The sequence below is a fragment of the Pygoscelis adeliae genome, unplaced genomic scaffold (genome assembly GCF_000699105.1).
Source record: "Pygoscelis adeliae isolate BGI_AS28 unplaced genomic scaffold, ASM69910v1 Scaffold386, whole genome shotgun sequence".
In the NCBI taxonomy this organism is placed as follows: domain Eukaryota; kingdom Metazoa; phylum Chordata; class Aves; order Sphenisciformes; family Spheniscidae; genus Pygoscelis; species Pygoscelis adeliae.
Genome location: NW_008824940.1, coordinates 2905121 through 2921481, shown reverse-complemented (window position 1 = coordinate 2921481; position 16361 = coordinate 2905121). Strand labels below are relative to the sequence as shown.

General features: G+C 40.0%; 1 protein-coding gene across 1 annotated transcript; it reads left to right on the top strand.

Annotated features, from left to right (window-relative positions):
- Window positions 1–6527: 6527 nt before the first annotated feature.
- Window positions 6528–15510, top strand: LOC103918223 (chromosome unknown open reading frame, human CXorf23). Its single transcript, XM_009325487.1, has 7 exons — window positions 6528–6602; window positions 8585–9163; window positions 9507–10172; window positions 12461–12639; window positions 13299–13413; window positions 14471–14534; window positions 15388–15510. The coding sequence occupies exons 1-7, from the start codon at window positions 6562–6564 to the stop codon at window positions 15508–15510; spliced, it is 1767 nt and encodes a 588-aa protein (XP_009323762.1). The 5' UTR covers window positions 6528–6561.
- The last annotated feature ends 851 nt before the right edge of the window (window positions 15511–16361 follow it).

The following is a 16361-nucleotide window of genomic DNA, read 5'->3' as shown; positions in this document are numbered from 1 at the left end:
GTGTTCACCTGTCAGGAGGTAATGTAGGCTGGGTTGGTGTCGCAGCAAGCTGGCGATCAATGTGGTTGCACACAGATAGGTTTGCTTTTCCTCTCAGGTGGCAGCAGGCGCTCGCTGTCTGTGGGGAAGGGAGGAAACGTGCTGGGAGTCTTCCAGCTCATTTCTCCGGTGTGGCTGGGGAAGGCGGCCCGGACTTCCCAGCTTTCTGGCAGCGCTGCTGTGTGGCATTGCCCATTCTGAATAAATAAGGGGTTTCTTTTGGTTTTCTGGTGTTTTTGTGACTTAAGGTGAAAAAACAAAGGCCTCCATTATGGCTTGTACATGTTGGAGAGCTTTCAGTAGGCAGGAAGTTCTTGTGGTTTGTCTCTAAGACTATGATAGCAGTGGATTTAACAGAAAGGCAGAAGTGGCTGGGGATCGTGCTGTGACATTTAAGGCTCTGTAATAGACGTGTGTTAAAGGCCTCTAATTCAATGTGTTATAGAAATGGCTTGCCAATGTGTTTATAGGTTGTGCTTTGTGTGTGTGTAAAAAAAAAAAAAAGTGTTTATTTGAGAGTGAAATACCTAAATTATGTGATACAGATTTATCATGCTCAGTCTTTCCAAGTTGGGATCGTAATCTATTTTTCTGCAAAGGTGAGGCATCGCCTGCTAATTAGTGTCATCAAATGGGTTAGTTTTAAACGAGAGCACACTGAGCTTAAGTTACATGCTCAGTAGATCTACTCGGTTATTTTTATTCTTTTGCTCAAATACGCAGGGGCAAGGGAATACTTTCTGTGTATCCCAAGGAATTGTTTAAAATTTGTTTAGTGGTCCATTAACAAGTACTGCATGCTTCAGCTATGCCTGTACTTTCTGTAATAGGTCTTCATCCTACTGGGAGTGTAAGGGGGAACAATCATTTTTATTTACTTTTTTATATATATATATGAAGATAGATATTCTGTATAGCAAGCAGAGGGGAGTGATGCCTGCGTGCCGCCCCTGCATAGGACGGTTACCTTGCTAGCATGAGGCCTGGTTGTCTGTTAATGATCCTTGGTGTTGGGATACAACCTGTGTAAAGTTTGCCTTTCCCAGCTTGTGCCAAAGAAAAAGGTTAAAGCTGAGAAGGAGGACAAAAAATTCTCTAAAGCCGCAGTGGCTGCAGTTTCGGGAGGCCAGAGGGGTGCTCCTGATGCCAGGGAGACTCTGTTTCTCAGCATGGAAACTGGAGCGTCAGAGCTCACCTCGCTCAGATTGTGGCATATTTGGCAGGAGTGTGGGCTTGTGGTGATGCCTCCCACCATCGCTACCCACTGTTCCCAGTCGCTCTGCCACAGCTGCTGGGGGAGATGCTATGGACCAGATCAGGAAATTTGGTAAACATAGCATGGGATAAAAAAAGAGAGAGAGGAAGAAAGGGGGTGGGGGTGGGGGGGGAAGGAATAGCCCTGTCATCTCCCTGATGGTGTCATCTCCAGGCTGTTGCCAGTGCAACTGGAGCTGCAGTAGTATGGAGGTGCCGCCAGACCTGCTACAAAATACTTTGGAGATTCAAAGCATAACCTTGGAGATGTGGAAGGTGCTCTGAGAGTGACAAAAACCCAGGAGAAGGGGTCTGTAATCAAAAAGAGCACTCACTGAATATCGGTGAGCTGTGAGGAAACTGAGGATGGAAATTTGGATCTTGGTCATTTGCATTGATCTGTTACCTGCTGTGTTGTCTAGAAGAGTGAATGGTTTAGAAATCCCTCAGCTGAGTTTCATTTGCCTTAGCCAGGGTGTGTGAGTCCTTCAGTTAAACAGCTGTTCTATCTCATAGTTTTCAAACCTGTCACATATATCCTGCCCTGAGGTGATGTGCCTTGAGTTCAGAGTCACCTCCATGGGCTGGCAGAGCTGTAACTCTGTTCTGGGCACCTCTGTGATGCTGTGGCAGCAATGCTGGAGCATGGGGCAGGGTTGCACTGGACACGTCGTGACATCCTTCTTCCAGCCCCCGCAGGGTTGGTGGTGGTGGATGAAGGTGCCAATTGGGAGCTGTGGTTTTGAGGTTGAAGATGTTTAGTAGAAAAATCGGGGATAAATGGGTGCATGCATGGTCTAGTGCAGCACTGGGAGAAGGGCTGAAGGGGATGTGAAGTCCTGTTGCAGGTTCAGAAGTGTTCAGGCTGGTTTGCTGGGAGATGTTTCTCTGTTCTTACATTCTTTCCTGGGCATTTGCTGTTGGAGGTGATAAGATTTGCCTGGAAGCTGAATGGGCAAGAACATGCTAGGCTTGTGTCCTGCTTGGACAATGGCTGGGGTGGGAGCTGTGCGGGACAGCCTTTGAATTGGCTATTATAACTTATCTAGTACAAAAGTTGCCAGTTCTATACTTTTCATTTGAGGATAGGATAAATGGCTTTCTGTATTGTGGGCTTCAAGATCTTTACTTTTTTTTTTTAGTCTGGATTGCAGCTGAGCTTTTAATTTGATTGTATTTCTGTCAAATACTTGGCTATCTTAGTGTTGAGACTGTCAATTCCTGGTTTCTCTTTCTTGACAGACGCTGCAGCAATACATGCTTTGGTGTGTCCCTCGCAGCTTTCAGTTGATCCCTGCCTACAAGGCAGTCAAATGAAAAGCTTGCAGATGCTCCTTATCTTTTTGGGCAGAGTGAGAGAATAGTGAGCTGGGTAGTTTTTGCAGAGAGGGTCGGTGTCTGTCTCCCTGTCTGCTGTGTGACCCAGCCTATGAGAGACTTGCTTATCCTTTCCTCCTCTGAAAGATTTGGGAGGCAGTGGCAATGGCGGTTGGCCAATCCCTTACAAAGGGGTGAGGAATGACATCTCCCTTCACTACAGGTGAAATGGCAGTTGAAGAGCAGCTCTTTGATGGTGAGCACTACTACTGTTGACCTGCCCTTTGCGTGTCCTGCATAAGGTTTCTTCCATCATCTGTTGTGGATGATGGAAGGCACCCAAAAGGCATGTAAAGCAGTCCACGTATTTATGGTCTGCTTACAGGAGAGTTAACTACTTCTACCCAGTCTGTGCTCTGTCTGCAAGGTTTTAGCTGGTTGGGGCTTGCTGGTGTGGGGCTCTTTGTATTAGGAAAAGCTCCAGTTCCCTTCCATTCAGCTAGATGACCGCAGTCATTTGTGATTTCTTGATTTCATGCTGGAGAAAATCAAGGAGATTGAAGATTGTTCTGTTCAGAAGAGCAAGTTGTTAAAAATTTATAGCCTTTCTGAAAGAACGTGTGTTCAGGCTGGCACATCCCATACAATTTCTGGTCATTTTCCAGTTACTTCTCTCAAGATACTCCTTTCAGGTTTGTAGTAGATAGATACTACAAGAATTTTGTACTTGTCAAAGCACTGATCTCTCAAGGGTAGAATCAAAGGAGAGCTGGCAGCAGGCTTGAGGCCATTTCTCCTGAGAGGGAAGTTGACTGATTTCAATTCCAAAAGTCAAGGAAAAGAAAATAAAAGGTGGGGTTCCCATTAATATTTAAAAACTGTCTAAGCACAGTTACTGATAACTCCTCCAGTGAGTCATTTATTGTTGTAACACAACAAACACAAGCAGCACCATGAACCTACTAATATTCCTTCCTAGTGGAAAAAAAAAAGTTCATGTTTTCATAGTGATAGCATCCCATAAAATAAAGCCGGGGGACTTGGCGAAATTCAGAACCCAGAGCATAGCAGGTCCTGGCACCTCTGCTCCAACATGACCTGGCCTTTCAGAAGCACCTGGATGGCTGACTTGGGAACCGTAGGGCCTTCACGTGATTCAAGTAATTCTGCTATAGACAGGCTTGCTACCCGGGACGATCCTACAAAAAGCTTCCTTTTTGGAATGGAACCATATTGCTAGTCTAGGTGAGATGATTTAAACCTGAATTTAGCAATGCGCTTACAAATTCTGTATAGATTAATTTGTGATTCTGGTGTTACACTGGGAGTCTTGATTGGGTATGCTGCCTTCGTATGCTGCGTATTGCATCTTGAATCTCGCTGTGAGGAAGTCATTTGCGTGGGTCACTTTTTAGGAGGCACATTGAAACAAATGAACACTTTGTTTCCAGTAAAAAAAAAGGAGTGTCTTAATGGGACATTACAGTAGAAAATACAGTAGTATCTTTATCCTAAGGCAAGATCTAGGACATGCTATCGCTATCCTTCTCACGCTTTTAGTACGATTGTTTAGCCAGTCTGGAAAGAATAAGGAATCTCTCGTTATGTATGTTCAGTTTCTAGCTTGATGGGTCTGTGATGAGAGATCCTGGCAGATCAGGTTCTGTACGATGGTTGGGTGGGGTTTAATGGTACTTTTCTCTTTTTGGTGTTTACATAATCACTTGAAAATGAAGGATAAAGTTCAGAACTGAAGGGAAGATGGAAAGAATTTGAACGGCATATAAAACTCACTTTTTAAAGTTTACAAGAAGAGAGGGTAGTAGTGAATCTTTGAAGCTTGTGGGACATGCACCTCTTTGAAATGTTAGCCGGGGGTGTGGTTTTTTGTTTCTGAAATACTGTTCAGTTTGTTAAGGGGTGTTTTTATGGGTGAAAAATAGGACAGTATTTTGGTCACCATATTGCTTTTATTTGAAAGATAATATTTAATATGAGTACTGCCATTGGAGCATCATATTTAAGTTTGGCTAGTATGATCTTCGAGTAAGCAAAGGGCCTGAAGTTAATTCATGCTATGCAGTCCTCAGATATATGCATTTAGGATCTAAGAGGCAATGCTAACTTCATATTTGAAAGTTCGGGGAACAAATACTATACGTTGTCTTTGGGGTACTTTGGGGTTGTTCAGGGGTTTTTTTGCTTCGCTATCCCTTGCAACTTCATGCCTCATCACATGGAAAGATTCATTGCAGAGCAAATACTGTCATGGTAAACAGGAGACTTTTGAGATTTTAAAAAATAAATTCAAGAGGGTTTTCTCCAGAACTAAGCTATTGCGATGTCTTGCAAATAATTGTCTGGTTAGCTTATGGTGCAGCTTAATGAGCAGGAAGTGAATGTTTCCAGAATCACTCTGAAATGTAGTAGATGGCTTGTCTGACGTCCACCTGTGGTGGTAGGCATCAGAAGTATGCTGTACGTTCTCCTCTAAGATACTGCTGTTTTAGCCATGAGCTGATCATACAAAAAATCAGATGTAGCAAGGGGTAATATTTTATTTGACCAATTAGTGTGACTGGGGGTGGGGGGAAGCGAGGCACTGGGTCAGGCATGTGGGTGCGCGCTACTTCTCCAGGTTCCTTACATGCCTTAAAGTTTGCTGTTGTTTTCTTCCCTTTCAATTTTAGTTGGTCAGGTAAAAGATTTAGTTAAAGAAATGATTCGAGCACTGGGAGTGTCAAAAAGGCCATACTTGGCCAGTCCAGACTAGTTTTATGGCTCCATGAGTGTTTCTGAGCAAATACTTACAGAAAATACCAGAGCACATATAGAGTAACATTGACCAGGGCATATTCTTCCAGTTTCAAGTGACTCATTGTTCATTAATTTCAGAGCTGTTGATGGATCTGTTTTTGGATCTATTTATATTTCTGGCCTTTACAGCATCTTGTGGTAATTAGGAGCTGTAGGCAGGGTTATGTGGTCCAAATTCAAACTTTTAACCAGTTACCTGATAATTTCACTCTGCTTTAATCCTTGTGTCTGCTAAATAATGCATAATCATTCCATTCCTATTCACCAGTCAAGTTACTGGTGAGTTTGTATATCCTTCCATCACTTGTTTTCCAAGTTTCTAGTATCTTTTTGCAAAGAAGAGCAAGAAGGGTAGATTCCACCGATATTTTTCTCATTCTTCCATAGCTTTTATGAGAAGGGATGCCCAGAGCTACTTCCAGGATTCGAGAGCAGTGCTTTCTGTCATAGTGCATCCATTGTATATTTAAATGTGTGTCTAGGTAGTAGGTTATTAGCAAGTTAAGTATAAAAATGAAAAGTGATCTTTTGTACGTGGTTTTATTTGGATGATATAGCAGTTAAGACTTGATGGAGCAGTTAAAGCTTACAGGAGGTCTGTAACCATGTAAAAATATCAGTGTATATTACAAATTTGAAGTTCAGTATATATGAAGTTCAGAATATAACTTTATACAAAAACATTTTTCTTCGTAAACTTGATTTTAAAGCTGGCTATCCCTCCCCTCTCTTATCATCTGTAGTATTCAATACATACTAACAATTAACAGCATTTCTTTCAGTCGCTGCAGCTTGCTTGTGAGATTATTAACATTTAAAAACAGAGTGAATAGGCAGCTTTACAAAATGGAGAGAAAAAGGGAGCAATGGTCAAACATTTGAATCTTTATAAAGAAAATAAGCCGTGTTCTAAGATCATCAATTAGGAAAAAAGTTACTTGCCTTACAATGGGAATTAGCGGTAGAAGTAAAATATCCTAAAAAATATGCCTCACCCCAACCTTGAAGTATGTAATACTACCCTTGTTAAAAACAACTGTCCCTGTTGCAATTTGTAGTGTGATTCTATTATCAGACTAGTAAATTGTATAATTTTTACAGCTTTAAGAAACTCATATAAACACGTGAGAGAAGATGACAAGATCTAGATCAAGATCACCACGATGGAAACCAAGGTAAATATTTATCTATAACTTGTGTTCCGAAATGTAGCTCTATATAAGGATTTATAATTAGGACTTAAAACTTGCATGAAAGAAAGAACATTACATCCAGAATTGCAATTTGTAAAGTGTATTTTATAAATTATAATTTGTTTTCCAAACTGAACACCTTCTGCAATTTTTTCCCACTTGCAATTTTATTATTATGATATTTTTTTTTAAGCTGGAGGTGTTAAGTTTTTGCTGTCTGCCAAGAACCCTGTCCAACTTGCATGTTTCGGGACTTGGAACTACCTTGAGCGCAAAATCCAAGCACCAAAGCAGTTAAGGTTATTTTTACTCAAGCACCACCTGGTGCACTTAATGTCTGTAACTCACTCCTGTTTTGCCTCTTGGTCTACAGGGAGGGCCAGATCGACTGTTAAAATACTTAGTTCAAACACCTCAGGCTTTCTGAGCCTTTGGGGCTGATCCGCAAATTGATCTTTAGCACAGTTAGATATGCCTTACAGCATAACGCGAACTGAAAACATGGGAGTCAGTGCTGCTCTTCTTGGACACTAGCCTAGTAGCATGTGTCATTGATGTTTGTCACCAGAATAACATCCAGGTTACTTCACGCTGTTAGTTACCTGTCTAATTTTTAGGACTTGCAATACAGATTTGAAGTGTTAAAACTAGGAGGCTGGAATCCAATTTTCAAGAGCCTGAAACTACTTTTCTGCTAGTTTTGGGTTGCTTTTCTAAACAGAAAAGTTGTGATGACCAAGACCAAGGGAGTTTGTTGGATAACATAGAAAAATGTGTGTGGGCTTTTGTTTGTTTGTTTTTTCAAGAGAGAAATCCTATCTACTTCCATAGTAAAGTCAGAGCTGTGAATGTCCTTTGAGTGAAGGGCAGGGAGGAATGCCCCAGCTCTCACTAAAATGCAAACCTTAACTAGAACATCATGGGGCGGCAGCAGCAGTATGGATGCTATTGGAAGTTAGCCATTATAATTTTACGAAGATCTGTCATTCTGAGTTTGAACTCGTTTGCAGAGATGGAGCTAATAGTTATGCCAAATTGTACATTTACAATATGTGTACAAAGGAAGTTACTTCCTTGAATTTTTTCAACTTATATTTTTTGATGTTTTTATTAAAGAGTGTATCGAGAGTGTACTGTGAATACTGGAATACAAGCAGAACTGTTATGTCTGGGATTACTTGCTGGTTCTTGCTAGTGGCTTGTGCTATTTTTTCTTTATTTAGGAGATTTTGTCTGAAAGAACTCTTAACAGGTTGCTTTCATTTTTGTAACTAGGTGAAAGTGCAAAGCTGAGAGTGATGCAATTGAGTGGATCTTAGCAAATGAACGCTTTAATAGCAAAAGCTTCAATAAGTGTGGAAGTGCATATGTATACATGGACACACAATGATACAAAAAGCCCAAATCTTTTTCAAACTCGGTCTGTTCTGTAGGAAAAAGCCTACCTGTGTGACACTTCAAATAGGATATTTTATAATGTTTTCAATCCATTTTTGGGGTGGTTTTGACATGCAAAGAAAACCTGAAAAGGCTTTTTCTTTTTTTTTTTTTAGTAGTTCTTTATATGCTTTTTTCCTTCCCCTTTTTTCTCTTGGCACTGAAAAAGATAGGGAATGCTTGAGAAGTGTGAAAATGTGCATAACGGTTGTTTTCAATGTAGTGGAAACTTCATATATATGAAATTATTTTTAGTTTTAAATGAAAAAATTCAAAGAGAAAAATGATTGACTTACTAGTATTTTGAGTGGGTATTCTTACTATGAAAACTTTCAACAAAGTAAAAGTAAGCTTGATACTCTAGCCAGGCAAATGAGACTTTGAATATCTTGACTTGTTTTTAAATTTTTTTACCAGTTGATTAAAACCGTGTACTAAACTATACTTCCTTAGGGAATAGATGTTCTCATTAAGAGGTTGATTCAATTTTATGGGACTACTCAAAGTGGATTTTATTTTTGCCTTAGGTCCTTATCTCCGACATTTAGGAGTCCAGAGCACCATAGGCAAAGGCATGCTCATATTAATTATGACTGTGAATATAAAAGCTTTCGTAAGGACCCAAAGAAACCTATGCCTTGGAGAACAGAAGATGAAAAATACGGACAAAGCAATTCCAGGTTTGCACCTCATGGAAATAACCACCAGAGAATATATGAACGTAGATCACCTTCACCAAACCTGAAAAGAATTCCCATGGAAGATACTTACAGTCATAAGCCCTATAGAACACATTCGTCTGAAAGAACTGAAAGCAATAGGAGATGCCAGTTACCACCAAAATACTCGGAAATACCATATAAAGAGCATGATCGTCCGTTTTACCAACACAAAATGGAAGAAAGATACATGTTTGAGCACTACAAAGTCACTGGAAATGAAAAAGGAATGAAACCTTTTCATAGACCGTTAGGGGCTTCATGTAAACTTGAAAGAAAATGGCATGAAGATGACTTGAGGCACCAGAGGTTACATGAAGAGAAGTACGGTCAGTCACCCAGAAGAATTTCTGATGAATTTACGGCAAGGAGCTCTTTACAGAAGAGGTATAGGAATAAAATAATTAAAACCTGGGTATTGTGGTGTAAAGCCTCAAGTGAAAGTCTGTTTTCATTATAGTTGAAGATATCCACCTTGAAACACGTTGGCCACTTTGTAGTTTAATTATGGGCGACTGGTAGTAGTGAAGTATTTGTCTTTTAAGTAAATCGTATTGATGGCTAGAGTATGAAAGGATAATATTTCCCTCTTAAGAGCCCCTGCACATCTGTACCTTGGCGTGAGGGATTGTGGGTTAACTTGCCACGCATTCTCCTGTCCAACATTCTGCACATATAAGTTCTCGCTTTCTTCTCTAGTGCAAGTGTAAATTGCTTTATGTCAACACAGGTATCCTGAAGATCACGATTACAGAGAATATGGGCACACGTCTAAAAGGGCTAAAGAAATGGAGAGGTATGACGGTGGAGAAGTAGCAAGAAATTCCAAGTGGAAGCAAGAACGTTCTTTTCCACCCTACCAAGAAAAGGAGGAGCAAAGAAATCTGGGTGCCCAGTCCCACCGATCGGCTGAAAGGGAGTACTCGGAGGGTTTTGTCACAAAGATAGCCTATGAGTACAGTCACAAACGACGCAGGCATCCAGATGGGGAAAAGGCTTTTTCAGATGATAGAGCTCAGAAGTATGTGAAGCAGGAAGACCAGAAATACGGTTCTTCTAAGGGTGCCCGGAACAGCAAAGAGTTAGATTACTTTAGCGGTGGAAGAGCGAGATGGACTGAAGAAGGGCATGTCGAAGTACCTGTTAAATATAGTTCAAAGAAGGGCTGCGATGCTTGTATTAACTCTTCCAAAATGGATGTTGATCTGAGATCTTTTAAAAACAAACCGAAGGAAAGAGTAAGGAAAGAAGGGGAATTCAGGAAAAAAGTAGATTCCTCCGATAGCCAGCATGATTCAAGTCATACTGTTTCAGATGTGAAAATGTCAGATGTCAACTGTAGGAGGGAACGTCTCACAATCAAAGTGGATATGAAGAAAATGGTGACGAAGTACAGGTACTGGTTTCCCCTCGCCTCTTATTCTTTCTTCCTGTCTCTTTACAGTTTATGAATATTGGAGGAAAGCATGGTTTCTTTAAGTGGTAACCAGGACAAACTAAGGTTGTACCTTTTTAATTTTATTTCATTTAAAATGTCAACTTGCCTGGACTGGAAATTTACAGCCTACTTCTATTAAAAAACAATCAGTCCTCCCCCCGCCCCCCAGTTCATTTCCTGGAGATGTAGTAGGAAGTAGAAAGAGCAGATATGCCTGATACAAACCTGTAGTTAAAAGCTGCTTATCATAAGTAAATGTGTTACTTTTATTTAAAAAAAAAAAATACCAAAAGCAGAAAAGCCTAGTCCTGTGCTTTCTTTTGAAATATGATGGCATTTTTCTGACTATTGAGTCATCCCTCATTTCTTCTGAAAACCAGATAACCTTTAAACTATATAAATCTCAGGCACATGTTCAGATGTTCAATATCTCAAGTTCAATAACGCTGTCGAAAAATTAGAGATCCCTGGATTATGTTATTTATTGTTGTAACAAATGAAGTGGCAATCTGTTGAGGCATCAGAACTGAAAAGCAGTAGAGTCTGCTTCTGTCTATCTTCTGTGTAATGCTTGTGGTTGCCTTTAGCATTCCCAGCGTCTGCTGAATTGGAAAAAAGTGGTAATATTATGAAAACCTAGATGATGGATACATGGTAGAGAGTAAGCAGCTTGGTTTGTGTAGATTTTTGCAGGCTTTCTGGTTTGTTGGCTTGCTGTTGCAGGCAAGAATGTCATATAATGGCAGTAACCCCTTTTGGAAGGGATTACCTTCCCTTCCAAAATGATCAGCCTTCATTTTAAAGGTATTTTGCCTCTTGTCCCAAATAAAACATCTCTATCAATTTTCTTCCCTTTCCAATATTTCAGAAACACGTAATACAATGGAGAGTTACAAAGACAAGTTATTGTCTGCACATAAGGGGCTAACATTAAAGACTGAGGAAAGGGCAGTGGAGTAATCCCCCCCGCCCCAGCTAGGACAAGCACGTAACTTCCTGAACAATACTGTAAGGAAAATAATTATTATTGGGTTTTGTTGCAAGCCCACAGGATGATTCCTGTATCTAGTAGCCTCTTGCTGCTGTTTTTGAAAGTCATGCACAATGGACATGGTAATTATTTGCAGACTGAAGAAACTACTGCATTGATTACAGCTAATTTCATGTGTGGAAGGCTTGCTTCCACAGCCAAAAGTGCTAAATATTTTATTTTTTTAAAGATGAGAACACTAATTTTGCAGAAGCTGATGACTGGGAATATTCATGCTGCCTACTTTAGGCATTTAACAAACACCTGACTTGAAATGACTCTGCTGAGAAGAATACTTTCTTTATAAACCTGGGGAGCAGGTAGATAATTCAAATCATCTACAGTTGAGATTGTTTGGATTCCCTCTTGCATGCATTTATTTCCAGCTTACTGGGGGCAAATAGATGACTTCTGGCACCTGCTAGAGGCTAATTCTGATACAGTTTTTGTATGAAATTATAGTTTTGTATGCTTCAAATACAGGATGGGCAGGCACATAATCACTTTGCAGAATGCACAGTAAACAGAGGCTTTATCCTAAAAGCTTTTACATGGGCTGTTTGAATCCTCTATCTTTCTGAAGAACGAGCATTTTCCTTGCAACAAGGATTTTTGAAGTGTTACCTTCCTTGTCAAAATAAGTCTTAAGCAGCAATGCAGCCATTTGGGGCGTAAACTTACTTAGACTGAACAAAATTTGACAGAAGGATGCTAAACATGTTCTTAAGTTCACACACTGCCACTGGAAAGCTGTTTCACTAGGCTCAAGTGATGATTCAGTTCCCAAAGATGCCATGGAATTTTTTACATCTCTGAACTGTTCTTGAAAATTGTCTGGTTGTTCCTTCTAAACAAAGACACACGCATAATTGCTTTCCAGAATTATACTGAAGTAGTATATCAGGATCTTCATTTGCCTGTTTTATTTGATAATCTAGATGAATTAAGTTTTAAAATTCACAAATTTTGTATTACCTACTTCACTGAAACAAGGATTCCTGAGAATGTAGTCATATCTCTTTGTATTTTATTATAGCTTTTCTTCCTTATGGCCTTAGGAGTTTTTTAATTAAAAGGAACAAAATGAGATTTCTGTTTCATCACATTTATTCCTAAAATGAACTTCTTAATTTACTGTTTTGTTCTGCTCATCTATTTGAAGTTTTCAGATATAGTGAATTCTTTTAAAGTGAATTTCTGCAAATTTTTATTCTAGGACTGCTTCTAGTCATACTACAGAGAGACAGATGTCACATGATCTGGTTGCTGTTGGCAGAAAAAACGAAAATTTTCACCCGGTGTTTGAGCACATGGAATCTGTAACACAAAATGTTGAAAACGACCCATCAAGAGAATTTACTCAGGAAATAATCACAATTATCCATCAAGTTAAAGGTGGCTGTAATATTTGGGGTATATGTATGTGTTTATGTATTTATAATTATTAAAACCAAATCTAATGAATTAGATATGCTGTCCTTGTAAATCTCAGGTGTTTGCCTTTTGACTTCATTCTGTATTGTTTAAGGAAAATGTAGGTTGAGGATTTAAAGTAGTTGGGTGGAGAACGATTGTAAGAAGGTCTCAGTCCATAATAGAGGCATTATTGTGGAGCGTTAAGGTCAAAAGGATTTTACAGTTAAGACTAACCTGCTTGTTTAGGAACAAGAAAAGAGAAAAGGAGCTTTGCTGTAGTTGCAACTTCCTAGTTATATACAGTTCCTTTAACTTTTCAGACTAGTGTTTAGACTGCTGCATCATGTTCGGTGTTGAACTTTATTTATAGATTCTAGTCATTTGAGTACTACCATGATAGAGCTGACAAATAGTTAACTTTCTGTTCAGCTTAATCTTCTTAAATAAGAAGGGTGTCTAAGTTGGGCTGGCCTAATCTGTCATTTGTGAATGTTAGAGTGCAAGTGGAAATAGTCTGAAATTTAATCTCAGAAGTTGTCTTGGTGTCCTTAAGAGTTAATCTTTTAAAAGATACAATTTCCCACTGTGCGTTTCAAATACTACAAATAAACATTCTTGTATTTAATATCTCTTCATAGCAAATTATTTTACATCTTCTGACATAACTCTACATGAACGGTTCTCAAAAATTCAGGATAAACCAGTTGCAAATATGAATGAAGTTAAAATACGTTTGGATCCAGAAATTCACAGGTAATTGATGTGCCTTTTGCCTTAATTTATTTGCATTAAGGTTGTTAATCTTCAGGAGACTTTACACAATGTAAAGTGTTTCTTCACTGACTCTAAACAGTGTTGATCTGCTCGAGGGTAGGAAGGCTCTGCAGAGGGACCTGGACAGGCTGGATCGATGGGCCAAGGCCAACTGTATGAGATTCAACAAGGCCAAGTACCGGGTCCTGCACTTCGGCCACAACAACCCCATGCAGCGCTACAGGCTTGGGGAGGAGTGGCTGGAAAGCTGCCTGTCGGAAAAGGACCTGGGGGTGTTGGTCGACAGCCGGCTGAACGTGAGCCGGCAGTGTGCCCAGGTGGCCAAGAAGGCCAATGGCATCCTGGCCTGTATCAGAAATAGTGTGGCTAGCAGGAGGAGGGAATTGATCGTGCCCCTGTACTCGGCACTGGTGAGGCTGCCCCTCGAATACTGTGTTCAGTTTTGGGCCCCTCACTGCAAGAAGGACGTTGAGATGTTGGAGCGTGTCCAGAGAAGGGCAACGAGGCTGGTGCGGGGTCTGGAGAACAAGTCTTATGAGGAGCGGCTGAGGGAGCTGGGGTTGTTTAGGCTGGAGAAAAGGAGGCTGAGGGGAGACCTCATCGCTCTCTACAACTCCCTGAAAGGAGGCTGTAGCGAGGTGGGTGTCAGTCTCTTCTCCCAGGTAACTAGCAATAGGACGAGAGAAAATGGCCTCAAGTTGTGCCAGGGGAGGTTTAGATTGGACGTGAGGAAAGATTTCTTTACTGAAAGAGTGGTTAAACATTGGAACAGGCTGCCCAGGGAAGTGGTTGAGTCCCCATCCCTGGAGGGATTTAAAAGACGTGTAGATGAGGCGCTTAGGGACATGGTTTAGTGGGCATGGTGGTGTTGGGTTGATGGTTGGACTCGATGATCTTGGAGGTCTCTTCCAACCTTAATGATTCTATGATTCTAAACTACCTGCCCGTGGTCTGTAAAGAATTCTGTAGTTGGTCAATAATGCTTTGCTATTTATACTGATGGCACTTGTTTTTATGTAATATTTTTGTGTTCCAGGAGGATAGACATGTCTCTAGCAGAACTTCAGAACAAACGAACCGTGCCATCTGAATCTCCCCAGGTATCTTGATTACTTAACTTTTTTGGCAAACAGTAAGTTCAAATGATATAGATGTAAACAACATTTTCCCCTTGCTATTGTTAAGTCACTTTTACATGCTTTGAAAGACCATCAGTAGTTCTGAGTATTTTGAAAGAAATGCACACTTGAACATATTTACAGATACCACAATGGTGCAAGTAGGCTGTGTTCACCGATGAGTAAAATGCAGGTGCGTTCTCCAGCGTAGCTGGAGAGTGGGTATTCCTGCTGCTTGAACTCATGTCTGTTTTTAAATAGTGTAAATACTAAGTAGGTGGCTGACATGTGGCTCTTGCTTTCCCCCTGAGATTAGAAAAAGCCTTAATGTTACTTCTACGCTAATGTTAGAATGGCCTGACATCCACATAATTCCTCAGAATGCTATTTTAGCCCATGCTTTCATCCAGGGACATAAGATTTTTCCGTCTTCCCCTTTCAAGCTATGCTTACTATGATTTAGTTACTATTTTTTTTCTATAGTACAGGTATGTGGAGATTCAACTTAATTAAGAATAGTAGAACTTCTTAAGATTTACTGGAATTTATGTGAATGTTTTTGCCTTGGCAACTCCATGCAGAATTCCAGTGCTCTGTTCACTGTTGTTTGGAAACTTGTAAAAAGGCAGATGGTTCAAGAAAGGGTGATTGTTTAGGACGACTACTGTTATTGTTTTGGATTTTGGATCCTTGGGTTGATGTGAATCCATCCTATGTGCAGACAGTTGAACTACATTAACAAGATTATATACAGGATGCCACCCCTGAAGGACAGAATCACATCAGTGTTTAGTTATTAGTAGCTAACTTGACTTTAACCCTTCCTCTTAACTAGAACATTATAAGAGTGTTAGAAGATCCAAATGATCTACGGCATGATATAGAAAGGAGAAGAAAAGAGAGACTGAAGAATGAAGATGAGAGAGTGTTTCATGTAGATGGTGTAACTCCAAGGTAATTAGCAAATAACAATCTTGTTAGCCCAAGCCTGTAGTTCTTACACATTCATTTTTTTGACTCTTCCGCAGTTACGTTCACGCTTGTTGTGATTCTTTTCCATAGTTTGTCCTTGTAAGTTTGACTCGGACTGCAATTCAACTGACATACATTGCAACCTACTCTGTAATGGAGGGTTACCTTGAAAGAGGTTAAGCTGCAGTGGGGAAAAAATGAAAAGCAAGCTCAAGCTGTAGCACTGAGTGGCAAGAGGGGAAGAAATGAGTTTAAAGATGCTTAACTATTTTTAAACTCCTTGATGTGCCACATAACATTCTCTTGGTATTTTGTAGTTTCATAAAATCATTCTAGGATGAATACATTGTTGTGTTGCCCTGGTTGTTTTGTAATATCATGTGGAATATCAACAAAGTACTGGAATTTTTCTGATTCTTGGAGAATTTTATGAAGAAAAGCTAGACTTTTGGAATAGCTTTTTACTGCTATGAATTCCTCCCAACAGGTTTGTTAAAGGTGTTTGCCTCAGAGGTGTTTGCTAACCTCAGGCATCCTGTTTCACTTTTGATGTTGGGAGGTTGGCTGATTAGAGAGATGACTTGACTTATTTGTGTTAGAAGAAAAGTTGGTTAAAGAATTGCCAGAGTCTAATGAAATGTATCTACACTGTAGTCATGACTTGCACATCGCTCTTAATATGCTGCTGTTTGTTCATTTTAAATGCAATCTGTAACGGCAAATGGTGGCAATACGCATATTTGGGAAAACTGACTTGTGAAGCTGCAGAAGAAATATTTCTTGTATTTGAGATTCTTTAAACAACAAAAGTAAAAGTTACCAAGTGGGGGGGGGGGG